A 26,991-nucleotide genomic window follows, 5' to 3' on the forward strand; every position below is an offset into this window, starting at 1 on the left:
ACCATCTAGCCTGCGGAGGAATAACGGAAAGCACCTACCGTCGACTCACTCAAGAACGTCGAGAGCAACAGAAATGTAAGCAATGTAAGAAAGACACACGAACGGCCGCCGCCAGCGATCACGCACCTTTGGATCCGCCCAAAAAATTAACAGCCACTAAGGATCAAGGAGTTCCATCATCATCATCATCCCCTGCTAATCTCGAAGATATTCAGGTCTTAGTCATGACCAAAACAAACAACCTGGAAAAAAAACAGAACGACATCATGGACCAAAACAACAAGATACTGGAAAGCATTCAATTTATGAACGCGCAATATGAAGAATTTATGACCAGAATCCGCGACGTCGAACACCGTAATGATGAGCTTACAGCGAAGAATTCTGCACTGGAAGCCAGAATCGTTCTACTGGAGAATAGTATCGAGTTCCAAGAACGGGCCTTAAAGTCAAGTAATGTAGAAATAAGAGGCATCCCTGACATTAAGGACGAATCACTAAAATACGTGGTATTCAACATTTTCAAAACAACAGGATCTCCCATTGAAACTAAGGACATCGATGCTGTATATCGTCTACAAAAAAAAAAACAACCAGAAGCAACCAAAGACAATTGTTCTTAAATTAAAATCAAACCTGGCTAGGAACCAACTGCTAGCTGATGTGAAATCATTCAACAAGAACAAACCCAATACCGAAGAAAAACTCAACACGTTAAACATCGGTCTCGCCGGCCCCCGGTTGCCAATCTATATTTCTGAGCAACTAACTTTTCGGGCGAAGCAGATTTGGTATAAAACTCGTCAAGTTGCAAGAGAGAAACGATATCAATTTGCATGGATCAAAGAAGGACAGATATATTTGCGGAAAGAGAGTGGTGCAGGTGCTATTCTCATATCAGATGAAAACAAGCTCTCTTCCCTATGACTATCTCAAACACAATACACATAATACCGACAACAAATATAAGATGAAGGTTTTATTATTATTATTGACATATTTATATCCAGTGATTATCCTCACCCAGTCATTAGAACCAAATATACTCACGAGGTATGCTACTTTCCGCTATTCATTATATTATTATTATGTTTCCGATTCTACTATGTACTTATTCACTAATACTTCTATGTTCACTTACCTGGGAATATTTCGATTATTATCACATGCTTGTTTTCATAAATACTATTATATTATGTATGTTATACTGTTTCTGGAAATGTATCAAAATCGTATAGTAGTGAAATATTCTGTGCTTAGCATTTCACCTGAATAATTATGATTCAATTACCTCCTGATATCTACAATGACACAGATATAACTTGCAACTCGAATTTGATTGTCGATCTCAGCAAATTAAATAATTACAGTTGGAAGTCTTATAGTTTAAAGATTATTCACCAGAATATCAGAAAAATGTCAAACATTGATGATTTTCTGTTATTTCTAGATCAATTCAATCATACTTTTGATCTTTTAATTGTATCAGAGTGTTGGATCAACAAAAACTACACATCTAAAATAATACAAACTTACACGGAATATCACTCAATTAATAATATAAATAAATCGAGTGGGGTCGTTGTTTACATCAAAGACGGTATTCAAGCGCAAGTCGAAGAAATCTTAGTATCGCAAGGTAACTGCCTTAGAATTGTTCTTAATAATAACTTATGTATTTTTGCTATATATAGATCACCTTCTTTCCTGAACATAGATTCTTTTTTGAATTCACTCCAAACTGTTATCAGTAGTTCCGATAAATTTGAAAGGCAAATCATTATAGGCGACCTTAATATAAACACTTTATCTCCATTTCACCCCCAATTCGATGACTACCTATGCATGCTCACAGAAAACGCATTCATAGCAACAATCAATACACCTACTCGTGAACAGGGCACGAACAAATCCTGTTTGGATCACATCAACATAAAAAATATTAACTTCACTGACTCTTTTGTTATCCACACTTCAATTTCCGACCACTACACAACAGCCCTCTGCTTTAAAGATAAACCGCCCACAACTGCAAAAATTAAGTACGTCCCTCGAACAAACTACAAGAATTTAATTGAGGACTTGCAATTAGAACACTGGCAAAAAGTATTTGATCAAACTGATACTGACATTGCGATGAACGAATTCATCTCCATCCTTCATACATATATATCTAAACATACAAGTAACAAACTCATACCGAACAGCCAGTTAAAACTTACGCCCTGGATATCTCCCGGCCTTGTCAAATCGATTCACAAAAGAAACCAACTCCACAAAAGGGCGCAAAAGTTTCCAGATAATATTTTAGTTCAAACTCACTATAAGAAATACAGGAACTTATGCAAAACGATTATTAAAAATACTAAAGAAAATTATTATAAAGCGTTCGTTTACGAAAATTCTTATTCTCCAAAACGTATGTGGGAAGCATTTCGTAATATTAGTAAAACAAAAATCAACAGGTCTTCCGAAATTAAATCATTAAATATCGGTAACACAAACTCCTCTAATCCTAAAAATATGGCGAATTTTGCTAATAATTACTTCACGTCGGTTGGAACCACACTTGCCAAGAATATCCTCGATAAATGCAATAAAACTGAAACCGATCTTGCCAAGTTGGTCACCTCTAACCTCAACCATAAAATAGACAATATACAAACATCGACGAACGAAGTCTTGGAAATAATTGACGACCTAAAGCCATCCAACGCTTGTGGACCAGACAAAGTTTCGACAAATCTGCTAAAAGTAATTAAGTCTTTCATAGCAACTCCGATAGCTTTTATCTCAAATCTAAGTCTCAAATCAGAAATATTCCCTAACCATCTAAAACATTCGATTGTTGTTTTTGTTATTTGTTTTTGGGGTGTTATGCCGTGTTGCGCTAACTCCTTCTTTAGCCAACGTTTCGCACAACATTGCAGTGTCCATCATCAGGGCAGATGTGTTATTTATTGCAAATAACACATTTGCCCTGATGATGGACACTGCAATGTTGTCCGAAACGTTGGCTAAAGAAGGAGTTAGCGCAACACGGCATAACACCCCAAAAACAAATAACAAAAATACTTTTGGCCGTGAAAATCTTAAATCATATTCGATTGTTGTATTACTACATAAAAATGGAGATAAATCTGCGATTCAAAATTACCGGCCGATATCTCTGGTCAATTCGGTCTCAAAAATTATCGAGAAAATTGTCAAAAACCGTCTTAGCTTTTACCTTGAAGATAATAAGATTCTTTCTGAAAGACAATTTGGCTTCCGACCGGGTTTAGGTACCGAAAATGCCATTGGCAATCTTACTAAAGTAATTTCTAATAACATCGATCGAGGAATTAAAAGCATCGCGCTCTTTCTGGATCTGGCTAAAGCTTTCGATACCATCTCGCACAAAATCCTTTTGAAAAAACTTCAACGAATCGGTATTCAGGGGCAGTTACTTAAATGGTTAGGAAGCTATCTAGAAAATCGAAGCCAAAGAGTTAATATTAGTGGCACTCTAAGCGATCCAGCCAATATCGAATTTGGTGTTCCACAGGAAGTACTTTAGGACCGATATTGTTTAATATTTATATTAATGATCTTTGTAACAGTAACCTTGCCGATCATATTATCACTTTTGCTGACGATACGGTCTTAATATTTGAGGCGAAAAACTGGTTCGAAACGCATAGAAAAGCCGAAATTGGGATAAACAATGTTAAACATTGGCTGGATAACAATCTCCTTACTCTCAACACGGAAAAGACAAAATTTATACGTTTTAGTGCAACTCAAGCGGGACAACCCAAAGAAATACTGAATATTACTATTCACATTTGTAATGAACCGAATACTTGTACTTGCAAAAACCTAGAGTTTAAAATATTTAGGAATCACCATTGACAAATATCTGAGATGGGAAGAACACATTAACTCAACTGCCTCAAAAGTCAGAAAACTTACCCACCTCTTTATGACCATCAGAAATATTCTCTCTGTAAAAGATATGAAATCAATATACTATTCCATGTGTAATTCTTTACTCGAATATGCATCCCTAGGTTGGGGTGGCTGTGCCAAAACAATATTAGACTCCCTGGTTAAAGCACAAAAATCACTCCTAAGAGTCATTCTCAAAAAACCATTCAGGTACCCCAGTGATGCATTATTCACGGAAAAAAAAGTTCTCGATGTTAGACAACTGTATATTAGAAAGATTATATTACTTGCACAAAAACAACGTCAGCATTTCCCTTCCATCGACCACCTTCACGACACCCGACTTTCAAGGAATAATCCAATAGTCCCAATAAAAACCACGACGTCCCTTGGGCAACGGCAATTCTCGTACTTCGGACCTAAATTATTTAATATCATTCCTAATGCTTGGAAAACGAAAAGTACAAATGTTTTGCGCAAATTGGTCAACGACTGGCTCCTTGATTTAGGGAGGGTAAAAAGTGAAGATATGTTGATCAATAGATAATCTCATTATAAAAAATTATAAAAAATATACATGTACATTATTTTAAAAACACTGATACATAATTTTTTAAAGTACGTACAATACAAAAACACATATTTATCACCTCTGAACACAATTGTCAATTCTGTATTAATCTGTACTTTATTTATCAATGCTATCGATTATTTTCTAATCATCCAACTATATTATAAACTTATAAACTACCCTTCCCATTTTTTCTACCTTTTTTCTACCTTACTACTCCTGTGGTGATCTGTCTTTTTATTACTACTATCTGGCTGTTATTTACTTTACCGGTTTGTTTTATATTAAGTACTAAATTATAATATGAACTAAACTTGTCAATTTGACTGGCCTAAAACAGGATCTATTCCTAGTTGGCTAGTCAAAGTTTCCGCATGTTTTATTGTATGATTTTTATGTGAAATAAATTTATTATTATTATTATTATTATTAATACCAAGCTGGAATACCTAAAACTGATTGACATTCTTTATGTGTGACAAAAAATATAATATTATTAATTTGACATACAAGATCACATTAACCAATAATCGGTATTTAATTACATACAAAACCAGACACATTTACATAACCCTTTTGTAAAATAGAATTTAACTTATTAAATGTAAGCGCCATGCTTGACTTGAATAATTGTTATTATTGATGTTTCTTATTATTCCAACGAAACGACCTTCAGAGAAAGAAGCACTCTCTTTATTAGGTTTTGATGCTTGTAAATTTAAATTTCTGACATTATTGCGACAATTTTAATTATTTTTTAAACAAAATTTAGCAAAGCGACCAACAGAATTACATGACCTGCATTTGACATTTATATCTGTGTTGCTGACCACATGTCATCTTCAACAGGGTATAATATGACTGTGACGGTGACCCGTGACGATTGAATTGACGACTTGCCGATCAATTGACGACTTGACGACCGTAATGACTTAATCCTCTTGGACATGACCCTCTTTGACTTGACTTCCTGCCTTGACGAATGACTGTTGACATTTTGCCTTTGATAAGGTGACCTTGACTGTCTTGATGCACTTTTATGCTGACTAATTTGAATGAAACCCGTTATTGTTATGGCTACATTCAAATGCAGTTTGATTAATTAAACTGATTCATTTTATTTATTTTTCGGAATAACTTTATTGAGTAATACCTCAAATTGTAAGATTTAATTATTGAAGACAATATTACCTAGTGATTTCTAAACAAAAATCTGAAACAGAAAAATCAGAAAAGGATACGGTCACATCTAGGACTCGAACCCAGGACCCTTGTCTTGCCGGGACACTGCTCTACCAACTGAGCTAATGGGACACTATCCCCCTCGGTCACTTTTAACTGTATTTTAACTATAAATATTCATTCTAGACTTGCCGAAAAGTCAATAGATGTCGCACATTAAAAAATAAAAAATAAGATAGGTTTATCTAAAAAGACGTTGTCTAGATTGCATTTAGTTCGGGCAGAATCTTGCGATCATACATAAAGTAAGTTGCCAATAAAAATGTGCGGTGAAAAAATGAAGAAAATTTTGGTAGTTCTTATTCGAAGTATGATACAGTTAAAAGTGACCGAGGGGGATAGGGTCCCATTAGCTCAGTTGGTAGAGCGGTGTCCCGGAAAGACAAGGGTCCTGGGTTCGAGTCCCAGATGTGACCGTATCCTTTTCTGATTTTTCTGTTTCAGATTTTCGGTTAGAAATCACTAATATTGTCTTCAATAATTAAATGATTCATTTTATTTCAAGTTGCTTCATCAGAAGTTTAATATAACATTTTACAAAAAACCCATTCCGCACAAATATGTACTTAAATCAATATACAATACATTTACTGGCACTTATTTAAAGATATATTTTTTACTAAATTCCGTCATTTGGATAGGTAATTAACGCATCCAGGATTTTGTCTTGTAGGAGCTCAGTTAAAGTAATATTTCTGTTCACTCTAGGTATGTGAGAAAAATTTCATTTAAAAATAAATCTAATGCGTAATTAGTGACCTGAATATTTTTTTAATACCGCACAAGAGTCCCAACCGTTAACATTATTTGAATCATCATTTTTCGGTTTTCTCGAAACACGAAACTCTATACACGTAACATGGTTGCATGAAGTCTAATGAAGTTTCCGCATAAAATACCAATAAACGTAAATGATATAACACTTCGCGTTTTTTAGAAATTATTTGGTTTTGAAAAACGAACTTTCATATGCAAAAACAATGGAACGAAATATATATTTTTTAATCCTAGCAAGACGCTGTCCGTTTCCTTCGTGAGGTGCAATCTAATGACTGGTGATACACATAAATATTTAACTAAATTCTTTGATCCTCGCAAGGCGTAGTCCGTTTCTGTAATTTTCTTCCCGCGAGGTGCAGTCCGTAATAATAGTTAGAGGCAGTTTGCTCATGAATGACTCAATAACTCCCATAATGCAGAGTGCTTGAGGCAGTACCAGTTCCAAGCCTACTTCAGAATAACTAGTATAAAATACTACCTCTTCTAATACTAGTCTCCGGCGTTGCCCGGGCTTAATGCATTTTCGACACGAGCCTACTTCAGAATAACTAGTATAAAATACAACCTCCTCCAATACCAGTTCCCGGCGTTGCCCGGCTTAACGCATTTTTTCGAAATCAGAAATAGACAGTAATGTTCCTCTTATTTTACCTACCCACATGCTGCGTAACTTTGAATCAACCAACTCAAATTTGCTTTGAATTTAAGTGTTTTAATTTTTAAATTTCACCGATTGTGTGATGACTTCACATAAGCGACATAAGTAGGTACCCACCTATCATCAAACATACGAATTTAAGTTGTCTGTGCTGTGCGTTAGTCCTGCGTGAAATCTGGAATTTAAATGTCGTTTTCAAAATATGAACTGATTGTATCAAGCATTCAAACAAACGATAAAGTAGATAAGTAATTTATTTTGTCAGGCGAACTTTGCCCTAAGTAAATTTTTTGTTTTTTTTGTTTTAAGGACATCTTTATTTTTCAAATAGTTTTTGGGGCTAAAGAATGAGCTGAGCCCAATTGTATTGTCTATGGTCGCACATTAATGACCTTGAGTTTCTCTACCTTGTCTATCATCATCGCTCCATCGGCTATATCCGTGGTTAAGTAGTGTACAAACTTTGTCCATACAAGAAGATATCGATCTAGTGAATGGTTTATTTTTGGTCACCTGTTTCCTCAGTGAGCCCATATATAGTGGTTGCTGCTATAAATACGTGTCATACAACTTATAGACTAATTGTGTTATGTAACCGTTACAATTGTGCATTTATTTAATAATCCCGTTGCAATCGACAGTATCTTCAGATTAGGTACAAGTGATTCCACCACAGTTCGTAACACTAGAATAGTTGCTTTCTAATGATATAGAATAATTCAAGAAAGATTTAACATTACATTTCATAGAGTATTTATCTGAAGTTACAGCGCATTGCTACGCAACTTGCGAAAGTCAATATAATCATAAATGTTCTCGTTTTTTGAATTTATAATGAGCAATCTTTTTTTTAAACTTAGATAACAAGATCATTACCGAACCATTTAGGAAAAGTTGATATATTTTGTGGCGTAACGTAACGTCCATGACTTATAATAGCTTGTTTTATATTGTCATTTATTTTGTCATCATTCAGATATAACCAATCAACCTAAAGTAGGAACTATTCTGGAAGAATTTCTGTGGCTTTATCGAAGTTATGAGACTATCATTTAATTTTATGATTTTCACTTAAAGTGTTGTTTATGGTTACATTTAAAGATTGATGATAATTGTCCAAAGGAAGATTCTAATTCTCTTCTGCGGATTTGATAATTACTTAATACAGAGGTTGCGGGTTCTTCTCCTTTCTCTCACTTCGTTCTGGTTGTATGTTGCAGGAGACCTGTGTGTGATGGCTGTAACTATTCAGCCTGGAGTTTGCAGACACATCTTCAAGTGCCCCGCCGCCATGGAAGCGGCATTTCAAGGAATACCACCTCAGGTAAAGTCACATAGATAATAATTAGTCACCAATACAGACGTTCTTTTTGAAGATCCAAAGATCGAAAATGTAGATAGGTATTGTTTATTTTGTACTTTACATAATTTATACAAAAATGGTTATGTTATTATTCCTATTATTTTATGTATCTATAGTTCACATTTCTTGCAAAAGGTTGGGTACTTTGAATTTTTATATTAAACTGCCACAGTGATTTTAAAACGGAGTTTTCACCACCGCGCCTGGCGTTATCTGACAAAACAACTAAATTTAGGCTCTTGTTTTTGTTTTTGCCGTATATTTAAAAAAATAAACGTTTGTCGAAAAATGTTCAGACGTTTTTTAAAGCAGAGAGAATTTAAACATAAAATAAGATATACAGTATGTAGATATAATCTGAGAAACAACTTTTTATAAAACATATAGGTATGTATGGCAGTTTCAGATATACAACTTTGTGTAAAACATATAGATATGGCAGTTTCCGAGATACAACTTTGTGTAAAACATATATATATGGCAGTTTCCGAGATACAACTTTGTGTAAAGCGGCATTTTTTTTAATAAATGTGAAAAAATTATCCAGGCCAATGAATAAAGTTTTTTTCACATGTTTCTGTTAAATATCTCCTAAATTATGGGGTGTGGGTAAACGTCATTACGATCTCGAGTAAAAATGATTGTCAATAATTTCAGCCTAAGATGTAAAATGGCCTTGTATAATATATTGGACATGGGTGGGATAGATATGTGAGCAGATATTACCTGTCAATTTCAGTCAAGTCAGCAACATTCTTAACAAAATCTAAATTGGGTGCCACAGTGATGTAAAAACCAAGTTTTCGACCTCAACCCGCCCCCGCGCCCCGCGCTACCCGGAAAAAACATCAACATTTTCTTATTTTCATTTGTGCTGTATGTTTTAAAAAAAGCCTGTTGTTTGAAAAGGAAAGAAATTTTGCCACAATTTGAGCACAATATTTTTAGACATAAAATTTTTAGTAAATATCGTCGTCCCTATATAAATCATCACATGCTTAAATTGTAGCAAATTTACTCTACTCTCAAAAAAAGATGAAATCGGAATTGGAATGAATTTTTGGACGGTCGTTTATTTTTTCAAATATACGGCAGTAACGAAAACAAGGGTCTGAAGTTTGCTGAAAACTCACTGTGGCAACTCTATTGAGATTTTGCAAGGAAATTCGATAGATTGACTGGTAAGTCATATTACCAAGAAATAACTTCTGCTCACGTATCTACCCTACCAATGGTAAATATATCTTAGGAAGGTACACGCAAAGGTCATTTTATACACAAATTGAAGCAAAATTTACTTTTTTATCAAAAACGTCTGAAATTTTTTTTCGAATTTTTGAAATATACGGTAAAAACAAAGACAAATGCCAAGTTAAGTTTTACTGTTTTTGTCGGGCAACGCCGGGCGCTGAGTTCGCTGAGGTCGAAAACTTGGTTTTAAAATCACCGTAGCAACTCAAACCATATATCAAGATTTCTACACTATATGAAAGGTAATTAGCAAGGAATTACCACTTGTTGTGCTATGTTGACTGTTGTATTATTATGTACTTGTTAAAATTAGTATCGATCTACGTACAATGTATCGTATTCATATTGTGCAGATAAATGAACACTATCGTCCTTGGAAGAGATTTGCTTCTCCAAAAAGGGACATTGGAAACTTTAAATGCTTTCTGCCACTTTGTACAATACAAAATATAAACTTACGCTGAATATTACAATTTATGAGATAATATAAAAAGTATTGGAATAAAAAAACTAAGAGAAATGTTTTTTTTAATAAATTTAAAATAAATCAAATTTAATAACGTTATAATAATTATTAAGTTCTGCAAGTATTTGTGTTATTTTTACAGTTTTTAATGTGACAGCTGTTTCGGCTTTTGAGGCCATTATCAAACTGTGGATATGTCCACACGGCGACGACTTATTTATATGATTTTATTTATCCCCACCCATTTAAATTTCTATAGTGTTCCAAAATGATTCATTAAGAATTGGAATAACCAAAATATTTGGGAATCCAGCAGTGTTTGCACACCTGTTAAAATTAATGACCTAAGGGTTTTCTTAATTGTTGGTACGTGGGTGATTATGTTTAAATGTTACTAGATGTTATATTTAAAGTCCTTATCCAATAGATTACTTTCTTCCGTTTTGAATGTTGTATTTGTCAAATTCAAAGTTTTTTTTATAAAATTCAATGTTTTCCGTGACTGGAATCTCGGTTATTTTCTTAGTTTTATTTATATTGTCTATTAGATTTTTAAGTTTTAAATTTTTCAAATATAATTCCGTTAATACGTTCACGGGTCTCAAAATCGAGAGTATCAAATTCACACGGGTGAAGTTTAAAAGTTAATTCTGAGTGGATAACCTTGATGTAGTGAAGTGTGTCCCGTTTCCAACAAAATTATTTTACCTTCGATCTCGTGTTCTACTGTGAACCTTTAAAGCCCAGCTACACTACTCGCGAAGTTGATCGAAGTTGACCGAATACGATAGTGTGGGCACGAACTTCACATCGCTTCGGGCAACTTCGCTTCGCTTCGCCCGACTTCCGATTGTTGTCGGTAAATGCGCCCGAGTCAAAGAGCTTCAAAGGTTACTCGCGAAGTTGCACGAGTGTGTGGGCACGCACTTCGAACTTCGGCTAACTTCGTCGAGGACTTCGTCGAAGCGTCGAAGCGAGTAGTGTAGCTGACACTGTACACATAGAAAGAAAGGGTTTTAGATTAAATTTACTAGAACAATTAGAGATAAATAAAAGAACTAATGATCCAAACATAACCCTAATTAATAATCAAACAAAAATGATCAATTCTCCCCTGCTTAATATTTTCAAAAAACCCAAAAAATATAATTCCTTAACATAATCACCCACGTACCAACAATTAAGAAAACCCTTAGGTCATTAATTTCAACAGGTGTGCAAACACTGCTGGATTCCCAAATATTTTAGTTATTCCAATTCTTAATGAATCATTTTTGAACATTATAGAAATTTAAATGGGTGGGGATAAATAAAATCATATAAATAAGTCGTCGCCGTGTGGACATATCCACAGTTTGATAATGGCCTCAAAAGCCGAAACAGCTGTCACATTAAAAACTGTAAAAATAACACAAATACTTTCAGAACTGAATAATTATTATAAAATTATTAAATTTGATTTATTTTAAATTTATTTAAAAAAATTAAATGGAGTTACACGAATTAAACACCAAAACAATAAATAAGAGAAATATCTCTTATTTTTTAGTAGCAAGAAAACATACACCAATCAACCATACATACTTCCTCTGGACTTTTTTTTACTTATAGCTTATTTTTGGTCGTTATTTCGTTAACTGTTCAACAGAAAAAAAGGTTACTTTTTTTTGTAAAAAGATAGTTTTTTAACTAACTTAACGTATGACATTTTAAAAGATCAAAATTTTTATCCCAAATAATCGTGACAACGAAAAATACACGATTACTTTAATAAAATAAATAGAAAATATTTGACATGGCAGTTCTTATGACTTATGACATGTCTTTCACGAATTAAAACACTTTGTCCACAAAATGATTTGAAAAATTCTTCGTCCGTCTTCTGATTCCAGGAAAGTTTGAATTCTCGAAATTTGCGTTCAATTGTGTTAATATCAGGGTGTTTTATTTCTGTGAACAAGAATGGAGCAGCGATATTTAACGTTGCAGTTATGACCAGAACGTGTTTCAGAGAAGAGACATTTTCTATCCGTTTCCGAGCTGCATCTTTTGTATTCTTTTTATTCCAACAATAACAAATAGCTTGAATATGGAATCTTTCAATCTTACCACTCCAGCTCTCTGATAATTCTAGATCCGACCCTTCCTACCACTAGCTCCATTTTACCGATTTTACCGTTTAATATATACATTTCTCAGACATACCACTCGTTTGTTTGATGTCATAAACTTATGCATTTTTATAAGTCTCCGGCTCTAGGGATTATACATCATAATCTTTATAATGTGGTAATATTGGTGGTGCCTCACACAACGAACGCCTCGCACAGCGAATGCTGCATACAACGAACTTCCTTTTCGTTAATTTCACGATTCATACAACGAACTTCACTTCACACAACGAACTTCGCTTCACACAACGAAGTCGCCCGATCTTCTACGATCACTGCCGATTAATTGCATCCTCCCGCGCAGGCAGTCGTTAGACTCGTTAGTCACTGCGTAGTACGCTTAACTTACGCACGTATCGCAGCAATCGTTCTTCATTACGAATTAAATCGCACACGTATCACGGCAGTCGTCCTTTTAAGATAAACTCAACTTTTTTTTTATATGATGGGTTCTAAAAAAAGCAGGAAGGTGATTTCTCTTGAAATGAAACAGGAAATAATTAGAAGGAGTGAATGTGGGGTAAAACAGTGTGACCTCGTCAAAGAGTTTGGCCTCAACAAGACCACCATTTTCACCATTTTGACAAACAAGGATGCAATAAAATCAGCCAAAGTAGCCAAAGGAGTATCAAAACTATTTAATGAAAAACATAGATCTTCAATCCACGAGGAAATGGAGAGGCTATTAGCGATTTGGATTAAGGATTATGTTTTTAGATGCATCTAAATAAAAATAATAACAAAAAATTTATCTTTTTTTTTATGTCATCTTACCATATTTTATGCTACAGAACGAATTATTTTTTTTAACATGTATTGTTATGGGAAAACGCGTTTCACATAGCGAACTTTTCGCATAACGAACTTGCTCCTGGAACGAATTAAGTTCGTTGTGTGAGGCACCACTGTATTTAGCCAAAACGTGCTTCATCTGCATAATTAAAGGAAAGACTTTTTGCATTTAACTACTGGAAGAAAGGAGAGGAATAAAAATAATAAATTAATAATTGAAAGTATCTTTATATTGTATATATTCATCTAAGAGTATCTAAATATGATCTTAATACAGCTGGCAGTGCTTCTAGTGAAGAGAGGGATCGTGTGAAATATGTTTAAAAGGGGTGCAAGAAAAGTGTAAGGATTGTAGTGAAATAACGAAAGAAACGCCTGGAGGAGGAAGAGGGAATCAAAACGACAGACAACTTCCAAGTAACATTAAAATGTTTTGGAAGGAAGACAAATGGTCCCGGAGTGGTCCAGAAAACGTGAGAAATGTGGAGATCCGCAAAAAATGCAAGGCTGATGTAAGCGTAATGAGTAAGATCAATAAAGGGACGTTTAGATGGTTTGGGCATGTAGAGCGAATGAGCAAAGAAAGGTTTGTAAGGAGAATATATGTTGCAAATGTAAATAGTAGCAGAATTCGGGGACGCCCGAGGAAGACATGGCACGATCAAGTGAAACAGATACTTTGTAACATTTATACACTCATCTGACATATTACTCATATGTGGGTAAGAATCAAAATGAAATAAATTATGTCAAATTTTAAACATTTATTTGCAAGTGTACATTTACGTGCATTAAGAAATTAAATATGTAATACATAATAAAACCAGAGACTCTATAATTAGGAGTGATAACATCTCAGAGCGTGTTCAAGGTTCCTTTTTGGAAACGCCTGTAGGTTGGAGTAATTGCAAAGCATTATTTCGTACATGTGACATTATTACACCATTAGTACTAACCTTGTTACAAAATGCTGGGCGCCATGTGAGTCAAAGATTGACCTCACAAAATATAATAAAAACTTGAAACACTATTTTTTTTTTTAAATTTATTAACGAGGCTTCTGACTCACATAATGTTGTCATTTTTTGCCTCATCTGTTTTTAAAATTACAATATTAAAATATTTTAATTATAATTCATTAGTTCTTTAAAAGGTGCCTTTTGTCTAAGATTACACTTTCAAATATTTTCCAATTTACATGATCGAATAAATTTCATGATTCTTGATATGGCATAGAACTCTGTTGAGGCTATTAAATTCTGAATTTCCGATGGGTCCGAGGTCATAAATATTGTCACTCTCTGTTGTTCATACTGAATGCACTTTGTTAATGTATGTTGGACATCTTCAATTTCTTCACATATTGAGCACATTGGAGAATCAGAGAGGCCTATCAAACACAATACTCTTCCCATTAGTGCGTGTATTTTCGTTTTATGTTCCGATATTTCAAGACCTTTTATTTGAAGAGCATTCTGTAGTTCTAACAGAGCTTGTTGAATAATGTCTTCACATGTTTTTACTTTCTTACTTGAATAATAAATACCAAAATCATCAATGTACTGTACGCGTTTCACTTGGGGATGGTTTCCTATACCAGAAGTTCCAATATTGAATAGGAGGGCAGACATGGGATCTCCTTGCGGTAGTCCTCTCGAGCACCTTTGTGTAGCAAATATGTTACATTCTTTAATAATGATCATTCTTTGTTTAAAATATTCCCAGATATACTTTACAACTTTTCCTTTTATACCTTTAGAGATGAGAACCTTAATGACCTCTTCGATCTTTATATTATTGGATGCATCTTTAATGTCTACAAAAGCAGCAATTGTAACGGCATTGGTTGTTTGGGCAACTTGTATTTCTGTAACCATTCTTCCCAGATTATCCATGGTTGATAGTTTTCTTCTAGATCCTATTGTAGACTTATCGAATAAAAAAATATTTTCTAAATACCACTCTAATCGTCTTGTAATTATAGTGTTGAAAGTTTTACAAAGACATGAAATTAATGAAATTGGCCTTATAGAGGTCATAAGTTTCGGATCTCTTCCAGGTTTAATTATAGGCACAATTTTTACCTGTTTCCATTGCATAGGTAATGTGGAAGTTCGTAAAATTCAATTGAATAAATCGATAATAAGCAATTGACAAGAAGTAGGTAAATTAGTTATCATAGAATAAGATATCATATCTATTCCTGGGGATGTATCTTTCATTTTTAATACTGATTGTAGTTCGGAATCTGTTATCGGTTTGTGAATGCCAGAAGTCTCCGAGGTTTCTTCTTCTGTCCACACATGTTCAATTAGATCTTCGTTTGGGGCCAGATATTTTAGATACTCTAACGCTAATTCGCTATTCTCAAAGATATTTGGACGGGAAGTTCCTATTCCCTTATACCATTTCATTTTCTTCCACATATCAGAATAGGTTGTATTAGCGTCAACAGAATCACAGAACTTTCTCCATCCATCCCTTTTTGCTTTTCTTACTATCCGCCTAGTACTCGACTCCTTGCGCTTTAATTCTATGTAATTGTCAATATTAACATTTTTCCGTAAACGAGTCAGAGCTAATCTTCTTTCAGCTATAGCTTTCGAGACATCTTGATTCCACCATGACTTCGGTTTTAATTCTTTATTTTTAGACTTCTTAAAGAATGGAATACTTTCATCTGCACCTTTGTTCAGAACTTCTTCTAATTTGTCATAGTACTCTTGGATTGACAATGATTGTTCTGGAAGATTTTGTATTAATTTTTCCACCGTGGATTTATATTTGTTCCAATCTGCTTTTTTGAAATTTCTTTTCAAAATTGGTTCATAGTTAAAACAATTTTCTTCGAAAGTGATAATAATTGGTAAATGATCACTACCCATCGTATCTGAATCTACCCTCCAGTTACAACTCAGTAGGAGCTCTGAAGATACCAGGGTAATATCCGGGCTCGAACTCCTTTGTGCGGGATGTCCTAATCTTGTTATATCTCCGTTATTGACAGTAATAAGGTTTGAATCTTGGCAGGCTTCTGCAATGAGATCTCCCCTCGTATCTCGTATAGCTCTATCCCATAATGGATTGTGGGCATTGAAATCCCCGCCTACTAGGGCACCTGATCCCATCTGATCAAAAACTTTCCTCCATGTTTAAATTGTGACATTTATATTACTAGGACAATATATCACGTTGACGGATTTCAGATTTCCAGCATTGAGTAAGTTAACACTGCATAATTCTAATTCACAGGATCCGATGATATCTAGGGTTCGTTCAATCGACTGTAAACTTTTATGGATTGAGATTGCAACTCCTCCATAGCCATCGGCTCTGTCTTGTCTATATGTTGTATAGTCTTTAAATGTCAAAATGTAAGGAAATTGTAACCAAGTTTCTGATATAAGGGCAATTTTAATATGTTGCCTCTGTAAATATATTTCTTAATCATATTTAAAAATAGGTTTCTTTAAATGTAAGCTTCGAGCATTCCATTGTAATATGTTAAGGTTATTCTTATCCATTATTCGCCGTGATAAGTGATTTCAATATATCATTTAAGCCTCCATCCTTAATAATACCCATTATGGTGTCTATGAATCTATTAATTGCTATTTTTACGAGATTTTCCCAGTTTTCCCCATTTATAATTGCTGTCAATATTTCACGAGCAATGTTGACATTACTGTTGTTTTTTGAATTTATATGCATTTCAGCTGTGTTTGTCTTATTTCGTTTAAGTTTCTCAGCATAAGTAGTTTTTCCGCTTGATTTGTACACATTTTCTTTATTAAACATGTTATTTGGAATATTTACTTTTTCTTTTGAGTTAGATATCTTCTTTTCTATGAGTTTTTTCGCCTGTTTATGCGTAACATTTTTTTTGCCATTTTTTGTGTAATCTCTTTCTCGTTCTTCCACTTTGGACAGTTAATGTCATTTGCCGGATGGTCTCCTCCGCAGTTAATACATTTTGCTACCTGGTCACAGGTCTCGTGCTCTCCATTACATTTCGGGCACAGCTTAATATCTTTCTTGCTACAGTTATTTGCAATATGTCCATACCTCCAACAACAATAGCATTGCATTACCCTGAACACATAACGTTCTACTCCGAATTTGACCCCGTACATAAAGATGTGTGATGGGATCTCCTTCCCCACGAATTTCAGGCTCACAGTTGTCGTCAGTTGACCCTCTTTCCCCTTTTTAGAGAAACGCGCTTGAAACACTATGTCCAGCAACATGCAAGCTAGTTAACTCGTGACCATGTCGTCTAGAGATCACCCATCGAATTCTTATAAGAATACCGCTTCCGTAGGTTTTCCGCTGAGCACTCACTCGCTCGTTCTCCGCCGGTGGCGCTATTCCGCAGTCAAACAAACGAGTGGCTATACACCTGACAGGGCTAGGTGCTTGTATCAAGTCAACATCAGTTCCCAGTTACTGATCGAGTCAACATTCGATTCCTGGGGTAGCAATTATAACTGTTACAACTTGACTCGTTTCATGTCAAGAGTCAGAATAATAGAAGAGTATGTATGCAACGAGAAATGAATGTGAATGAGGCAAAGAGTGTGTGCCAAGACCGAGTTGTTTGGCGGTCCGTCCTCTCTGTTTGCCCCTGCGGGGAAATGGCGTGATGGTTAGTTAGTTAGTTTATCTTAATAAAAAAACTATGTCTCCCAGAACCCCCACACTAATTATGTATCTCCCAATAGTCAGTCAGTATGTCCTGTCCTGCCGACCTCGCTACTACTTGTATATTTACCAATTGTTGATATTTTTAGAAAATTTGGTATGTTTCAAAGGTTAAAAAACAATGCATTGTGGAGAGTAAATTTTAAAAGTAGGTATGCCCCCCATGCAGATGTACAAATGCGTAGGTAATTCAATGTGGTGCGTTTTCAGGTGTGCGCCTCCCCGGAGAACAGGTTGATAGTGTGCTGCCCCTGGGTGCCAGGGCAAAACACAGGACTGGAAACCAGACGCCAGGAAAAAACAGCTACCCCTAGAGAAGGTACATCACTTTCATTTCATAAAGTTTTTCAGTCACCACCACCTGTTGTGTTGTATAACCCTGATGTATCTGTTTGTTTGAAGGTGCTAACTGCACGATGGACACGGGGAAAGCCGGAGTATACAGACCATTTGCCAACTGCCAGACAGCAAAGGAGGCCGCCAGTAAAGGCATTTTACCACAGGTACTGTTCCCCTCATTATGTGAATCTGACAATAATAGATACCAATTTTATACACTCGCTAAAATTTAATATACTATTAATGATTTGTACACTTGCAATTTTAATTATACTAGCATCGGTTTGAATATTTAAAATCAATCTTCTTAAAATAGGAGTGTCAGGTGAAAATAAGTAAAACATAGCAAAATTTTTAATTTCATAAAAAAATTATGTTTCATAAACAATACTATATAAATAGGAAAAAACCTCCCAACCTTGACATTGACAACTTAATCCCTTGGCCGGGAGATGAAACAGTCCATCAAGAAGAAGGTAACATTGAAATGAACGCAACAATAAACGCAACTTGACGCTCGTAATATTAGCCACTGCAGCAAAACTAAAATCGTTTATGCCTTGTCCACACGATGCCAGTATTCTTGTCCGGTGCACGAGGCTAGTATTTAAAACCAGGATAGAAAGATATTGCTAGTGCCTAAGCTAGTAACACTAGCTACGTGTAGACAGAACTAGCTTTGCTTTTAATCTAGTAAGTTAGAGGAAGCCAGTAAGCTATCGTCTCAAGACAGAATAGTTTAATAGGATGTGATTTTATTATTTGAGCTAGTAACGTCCCCCACCACCAAAGTTTATATCCTAGCTTTCTAGTTAGCTTCGTGTGGCCGCTCAAATCTATAACACGATCGGCTAGTGCTCGTTGCTCATGCGCTGATGTTTTTTTTGACAGGATACGAATTCAAAACTGCCAAAACCAAGTAACGAGATTAATTTAAAGTTTTTACAGTTGTAAAATAATAAATAACAATCTGCATAATAATGACCACAAAAGACATTTATTTTTCATTATTCTTTATAAGCACCCGCTAAAATGCCAAAGCAGTTTGTTAGCAGGCCATATTCTCAATATTAATTATGACACTAAAGCACACATATAATGAGTAGCCGCAATATAGAAAATACATAAGAAAGAACAAAATTTCAAGTGACTACAATACAAAGACCTAGAATACATAGACAGATAGATATAACACAGTCAACATACTCATAGACATACAGACACTCGTTGGCTAAAGAAGGAGTTAGCGCAACACGGCATAACACCCCAAAAACAAATAACAAAAAAAACGGTGAAGATGTTTGGAAAAAGGCGAAGATTGATCTATGGAAAGGTTGGAAACAACGGCCGTTAAACACTCAAAGGCATATTTATACAATTACACGCATTAAATCATTGGATACTTATGTATTTATACACCATAACAATATAGAAAATCTTGATCCATTAACCACTTTTTTAGTTCAGTCCTGCAGGTTGATTCGCTTTTTAACTCCATTGGCATTTTATGAATTTATTTGTTCAACATCCACGGTATAAATATACCATACACAATAATTGCATGTTACACAATACAAGCATAATCAAACACTTAATAATTGAAACAAAAATAACAATTAACTGTGGCATTTGATCATAAAATGACGACAGAAAGTATAAAATTAATACAAGTACATAGAAAATATGATAAATAAGTGTGAGAATACTTAGGTTTAATTAATAATGATTTAAGAGATATGATAGTATATACAGTATTTTTGTACTTAGCTTCTGTGCAGTTAAACAGATCCGCTAGATAGTTGTGAATTCTAGTGTACCTGTAAACTGGGTGTATTTTAATAGCGGAAGGATTATCATAAGTATTGGTTTCACTCGATCGTGCCATATCTTCCTCGGGTGTCCCCGACTTCTCAAGACATTCACTTCCTAGTCGTATTGTCCCCACGCCTATTTCTTCTTTCATCACATTCGCCTCATTTTACCACAAATAATTATTTGATTCGTATCTTTCTCGGGCATTCCCTACTTTTTCTACTTTTAAATTCACATTGTAACCCTTAAAAACCTACCTTCTGTAAACATGTATTCGATTCCGTGTCTCATTCCAGTGCAGAGATAATTAGTTAAGTGTTTCTCGGGCGTCCCCGACTCAAACCACTTTTTTAACCATCCTGGTACTTATATGAATAAACTTTGAAATTTTCACCATAATGGGTCGCATATTTTTTCGATCTATAGGAGACAAACAAACAAACAAGCATTCATTTTGTATATATAAATATAAATTTTTGGAATGGACATTCTTGTGTTGTGTGTGTGATCTACTTTATATTTATATATGGAATCCGACAAGGGGTTTTGCCATACAATTTTTAATCATAATACCCATAGAACAAGTAATATATTAATAAACCTATATAATAATTTGATATATCTTCTTTTTACACAATTACTTTTGCTTACCGAAAGCTTAGTCATGGAGTTTAGGATTGTTTGAATTTAACTTATATTTGTCTTGCAAGAGTTTTCCCAAAACGTTATTCCGTATCTGATAGATTCTACTAGCGATAAATGTATTATTTTAATTTCAAAGCAATATATTGTCCAGAGTTGTGAAAAATGGAAAATCAACCAAGTCCGGAGCAGGTGCTAAAGAGGAGTAAGCTGTTAATTTTCCCCTAAAAACGTGAGATGTAGACGTGAGGTTACCGGAGTCACTGCAATGATACTGGCTTAAAATTTCCTAGCAGCGTGTGCACCGCTCTGGTTGTCGCCAAACCAGGATAGTAAGCCAGGATCGCCTCATGTGCACCGGGGTTCCATACTAACTCAACACGGTGACTATTCAACACACTTTTAAAAAGTGATATAAAGTCATTAAAAACAATGAAATATATTTTTTTAAACCTAACCTAACCTACTTAACCCAGTAAATAAAGTTTTTGTTTCATCACTTTCCATGACTTTAAATAACTTTTTAAATATGTGATGACACCGTGCACCGGATAGTGGTATTGGTGGGGGCATAAACTTACTAAATTCACGTTTGGACAGCACTGGCATTACGAGTAAATCTCTGGCACCGTGTAAAAAAGCATTAAATAGTAGATTAGAAATCTGTACAACTGAACACGACAGTGTCTGCACTAACGTTAAATCTGAGACTTTTTCAAGAAAAAATAATATTGCTACAAAAATAATACATTAAAAAACTCTTGGCAAGGATAACCTTAAATATATATTAATATTAAACGGTTTAGTTAGAGGGAAGATCAGAGGACCAAAAGGTTCGTCGGCTAAAATAAGGTTTTTAAGTAGCACAGTGGTTGATGTATTCCTCCCGGAGCGAGTAGCGAACCCGGATTCGATTCTCGGATGAGATCTAATCTCTTATCTTCTGTGTCTTTTATCTTTTCTGTTCTTTAAGTCTTAGTAACATTGTTTCATTCATTATTAAAATCACAATGAACACTAAACAAATTCTTTTTCAGATTTTCGCTTTAGAGGGAACGGTTCATATTGTTTGCTGCCCTCTGGTGACAGTAGTTGAAGGTAAAGTACCCAATAATTAATTTATTAAATTAATCATCATTCTCTCAAGAAAATGTACCTATTCTTGCATAAACGGTATTGTTTGCTTTTGCAGGTGATCAATGCTCGGTAGTTGAAACAGGGCGGGCCGGCAAATGCCTTCGTATATCAAAGTGCCCCGTTGCCGTAGAGGCTGTCCTGAAGGGAATCACTCCTCAGGTGAACTTTTACCGTCTCTAATCTTATTTATATTTATTGAATTTTATTTAATCTTTGTTTACAGCACTATTTTTAATCGCAAACTTAATTAAAAAATAATGGCTTGTTCATCAGGATGCAAGTTTAGTGAAAGTTATTTTTTACCGTTTATTTTTTTACTTTCAGATTTGCGATTCAGATGGCTCTGTTCCGACTGTCTGCTGCGAGGGGGTTGTTGCAGGTATAGTACCCAGAACTTCATCATTAATCATCATTTCATAGGCTGTCTCGTCACCACGACACGGTCATTGCAAAAGGCAGCTAGTCGTTGAGGAAGAATGTAAACATCTCTGAGTATTTGCAACTTTGTCACTAGAAATTCTTGATAACACATCTTACAGTAGGACGGATAACATCAATCCACTGACGCACATTACTTCTGGGTTGTGGGTAGAATATTCATCGTCATGTTGTATTGTATTGTTTAAACCTGGTTTATCTGTTTGTTTGAAGGGATGAAATGCACGATGAAGAACACGGGGACTGCGGGAGTGTGTGGACCATTCGCCAACTGCCAGATGGCGAAGGAGGCCGCCAGTAAAGGCATTTTTCCGCAGGTACTGTTCCTCCTTTTATGTGTCTCTGACAATAACAACATATTTGACTTTGCGCCCCTAACATGACCTTCCTTTGCTTACAGAAATGTGACTTAACTAATAACGAGTCGGAGTTGGTGTGCTGCGCGGAGGCTGCCTGTCCGCCGCTGCCGAAGGGACTTGTCACTCAGCAACCGATTGGCTCCAAGGCCGCAGACTGTGAGTATTGCTAAACCCGACCACAAATATTCTAAAATTATGTTGCATGGCTGAAAATCTGTTTCAGTTTTTTTTACAGTTTATTTGTAAATACACCTAATACGTAGTTCGAAATTAAATAATTATTATTGTTCAAATTAAATTTATGGAATAGAAGGTTATACGAAAGAAAACGATAAACACTTACTAAAAGCAATTAAAGAGAAAGTTCAATGTAAAAATACCAAAATGATTAAACTGTTGTGAATTAATTATAAATTTTAATATTCATAATTAAAAATAATAAATATTCAATCTTGATGCTAACCACTCTTCTAGACACAAGCGCCAGCTTCTATAGAAGAGGAACATTAAAAAATCAAAAGCAGTGAAAACTAATTGTATGAATTATTTGAGTTAACATTGATTATACTCTCTAATACACTGTACTGTAAATTGATTTATTATTTAATATATAAAAATAAAACTATGCAATAGTAGGTTATACGATAAATCTGTTACTTTTTTTTCAAAGTTCTCTTATTAGACATAATAATAGAGTTATTCTAACTTTAAGTAGGGCACGTCAATTTATTCTTTCGAGACCTCCTACTAAACAACACATCCGCAAAAATAATTTTTATGTTTTTCCTTTAGCGTTAGTGTAAAAATTAACGTTTTCATTTTATTAAATCATACGTTCAAATTTACTTGACCGAGGTAATGAAACAAGAGGCATTATATTAATATACACATCTGATATTTTTTTTTTCCTCTACAGACTGCATAAAGCTGCCGGAAAAATTTTTCCCGTGTCAAGAAACAAGGTTCGGTTGGACTCGGGGAAACCTGTGTCCTCTGCACACACCAGACTCCAACATAGAATATCACCAGACTCCCATGATGACTGCCGCCGAGGCCCCGTACTTAGTAAGTTTCAGACATTAGTTAGCTTTATTTATTATATATTAATAAATGAATTGTTGAAATGACTAACTAGCCTTCACGCAGTTTCTGGCAGGGGCAGGCAGAGAGAATAGACCGTTACAATACTCTCGCATTCACTCCTTGCTTTATTCACATTCATAATTCATCTCACATACTCCTTCGTTATTCTGACTTTTGACCCGACCCGACTCAAGTAACTTCCACGTCGTATGTTCTTTTTACACTACTTTCTTCGTTTATCTGCTCTACATGCCCAAACCATCTAAGCGTCAAGATGCCGAGTTGATAAAGAAATAATATGAAATTCCCTTGATGGAAATAATACTCCAGTTATATTATTTAACGTCCTGTAGGTATAAAAAAAATCTGCGTCTTTTCAAAATGCTGATTAACTAATTTAATTGTAGTGGTAAAAAAATACAATTTTTAATAAAATATCCGATTTTTTCTGTATTTTAAATAGTCCTAAGCCTCTCCTAAATATACTTCCCAATTAAACAAACTCATCCACCTGTTCCAAGTACTCATCACTCACAAACTTAGAGTTGGGCTGGCTGCGCACCAGGCAGCCACCCTATAAAGCAGCAGCCAGTTGTTGCTTGTAGCAGCCAATATCACCAGTTCTACTGGCTGCCACGACAAGTGCGTGAGGACTGAGGACTGAGGCATCCACACACATGTACCCTAGTCACATTTGAGACTGGCTTCCACAGCCGACGATATTTGGCTTCCATAGAGCCCTAATACACATTGCAGATCATGTTGACTGCCTAGTGCGTGGCCAGTCAAGTATATACAAACTGCATTCATCCTAGACACGAGAGACCGTCGTTCTTGAAATAAGCAACATTCAAACAGACGCGTACTTCGGTACTATTTGCTTATTCGTTGCAATACATTTATGTATTTTGGGGATATTAAATTTCCACGTGTCATTATTTTGTACTTTAGTTATTTCCAAACATGGTTGGTAAAGAAGTGGTTATCAATTTGTAACGCACGTTTCTCTCCAAATCAACATTTGTTTTATCATGTTTAAGAAACGAATTTTCTTATTTTATGACATGTTTAGAAAACAGTTTTAAAAAAAATTCTTTCGAAGATTTTTTAAAATGTAATTATTTATTAATTAAGTATATTGGAGAAAAACTAAACTTTTTAAACAAAAATGAAAGACCATTAATAGAAAGGAACTAAAAACATCGGCGGGCGGGTAAAATCCTTGGCTCTGGATTCAGTGGTCACGGGATCAAATAATAAATAATAATTAATAATCATGTGTATTTAAAATATTTATATTTAATTTAATTTATTGTTTTTCAATTCATATTTTACACCCAAACTAACATGTCAATTATTTCTTTTTATTACGGTGATTTATTTTTGGGGTATTATGCCATATTACGCTACCTCCTTCTCTATCCAAGTTTCCTCTCCAAATCAAGTCAAATCTCCTCCTTCAGTTTCCATCATCAGGTAAATGTTATTATGAGGCTGAAGGTAGTGAAGCGGGGAACAGGTGGCCACTAAACACGGCTAAAGCCATTTCAAACCAAGTTTCCATTCTGATGGCCTTTCACCGGGGCAATACTGAGATGTTTTACGATATTTTACTTCAAGTGATATAGCCCTACCATCTCCGGCCAGTCCTGGGCACACGACTAGCAATCCGGAAGTCGCGGGTTCAAATCCCAGTATATGCTAGAAAATTTGGTCACATCGTGTTATTTCACGATGTATTCATTTAAAATAGTATATAATATACAAGTTCAGTTTAATCATAACTGAAACGCTGCTTTAAATGGCTTTAGTCGTGTTTGGTGACAATTTCCTTATTTTTAACCCGGTCATACGTGATTATGTCTGGATAGGCAGGTACTTTTCTCTTCCGCATCTCGTTCCCCTTCCCACTACCTTCAGCTTCACAACATACCGCAATTTGGGATTCCATAGTGTCACTGGTTCCAGATGGTTGGTTGGGATGCCAGCAAATATTTTGCGAGCAATTTAAAACAACACTTGCTTAGAGATTAATATGAAGATGTGTTGTGTTCCCAGGGACGTATTGGATCAGGTCGGAGAGAAGAGATCTCCTGGCGGGTGTTTGCAGTGACATTACTGAGTGACCGGTGGGTGGTGTGCTCTGCATACGCCATTACAGCGCTTGGGTGAGTATTTGTTTCTTCATTTTAAAATTCAACTCCTTGTAATAATAACTGCAAAGATGATTTGATATTTGAACATTGAAGGTTACACCCGCCCTGTCCCACCCCGGTATAGGTGACTTATGGTCACCCCTTCGGAGCTCTCGCATGAATCTAATTTTTGAATAAACGGCTCTACAAAGTATATAAATGAAGCTAGACCTTCAATGTCCCCGCATACGGTGTTAGGAAGCGGTATGCGAGCGCTTACAGGTATTAATCCAAGGACAACACAGAACAATAAGCATCAAACAATCAAGTAACAAGTGTCAGGTAAATAGTTGGTGGAGGGAACCCACACTCCAGTACCTGTAAGCACAAAAAGAACAAAGTGAAATAATAGAGTGACGGGGGAGTTTCGCCGAGCCACGTCTGGCAGTCCTGTTGAGAGATTGGTGGTGGTTGGGGTGACTGGTGCAGGTCAGGACTTCCACACCCCTTAGCCGACCACCCGGTGGTGCCCTGAAGATAAGTATGGGAAAAAGAGGGATAAACCCTAAAGAACCTAGGGGAAAGAAGCGTCAGGAGGTCGGAGGCAGGGTGGAGGTTACCCCAATCCGCACAGTCACCCCTCTGACCACCAACGCTCCTCAGGGGTGGCGCAGGTGATTGGCGGAGTCCCTCGGTAAAAACAAGAAATTAAAAGAAGCTCCAGCAGTGCATGCGGGGACTAGGCCCGTTGTCCAACCCCTATTGGGGAAAAGTAAACAATACAAAACAAACAACGGAGTTCAGTTCTAGCCTGTAAACTCGTTGCCGTTACTGAAAAAAAGAAAGAAAACCAATAAAAAAATGCATATAAAAAAGACGAGAAAAGAAAAGAGAAAAAGAAAAACAATAAACAATCCAAAAGTGCCACTTAAGAACATCGGTAGATTAAGTAAAACAAAAGTAGAAAGCATAAAAATAACATTTGCATGGTCTGTAAAGAGGACAGTATGTGAAGTATAAGATAAAAGACAAAGTAAAAGAGATAATTAGCTAAGCAAAGATATATAAAGAGTGTCTGCAATGTCTGTAAAAAGGACAGTGTGTCTACCTTAGACACAAAA

General features: G+C 35.4%; 1 protein-coding gene across 2 annotated transcripts in view; it reads left to right on the forward strand.

Moving 5' to 3' along the window:
• Positions 1–26,991, forward strand: part of LOC149414071 (uncharacterized) — a 63,226-nt gene that overhangs the window by 14,093 nt on the left and 22,142 nt on the right. For both annotated transcript variants that reach the window (XM_089643794.1, XM_089643795.1), the window contains exons 2-11: positions 8,402–8,505; positions 18,136–18,244; positions 18,328–18,428; positions 21,756–21,816; positions 21,911–22,014; positions 22,180–22,234; positions 22,507–22,610; positions 22,694–22,808; positions 23,569–23,717; positions 25,794–25,903. In XM_089643794.1, the coding sequence (XP_089499920.1) occupies positions 8,402–8,505; positions 18,136–18,244; positions 18,328–18,428; positions 21,756–21,816; positions 21,911–22,014; positions 22,180–22,234; positions 22,507–22,610; positions 22,694–22,808; positions 23,569–23,717; positions 25,794–25,903 (1,012 nt within the window). The remainder of the gene's footprint in view (positions 1–8,401; positions 8,506–18,135; positions 18,245–18,327; positions 18,429–21,755; positions 21,817–21,910; positions 22,015–22,179; positions 22,235–22,506; positions 22,611–22,693; positions 22,809–23,568; positions 23,718–25,793; positions 25,904–26,991) is intronic.

Source organism: Hesperophylax consimilis, chromosome 20 (assembly GCF_061612785.1).
Source record: "Hesperophylax consimilis isolate HC1 chromosome 20, BYU_Hcon_1.0, whole genome shotgun sequence".
NCBI lineage: Eukaryota > Metazoa > Arthropoda > Insecta > Trichoptera > Limnephilidae > Hesperophylax > Hesperophylax consimilis.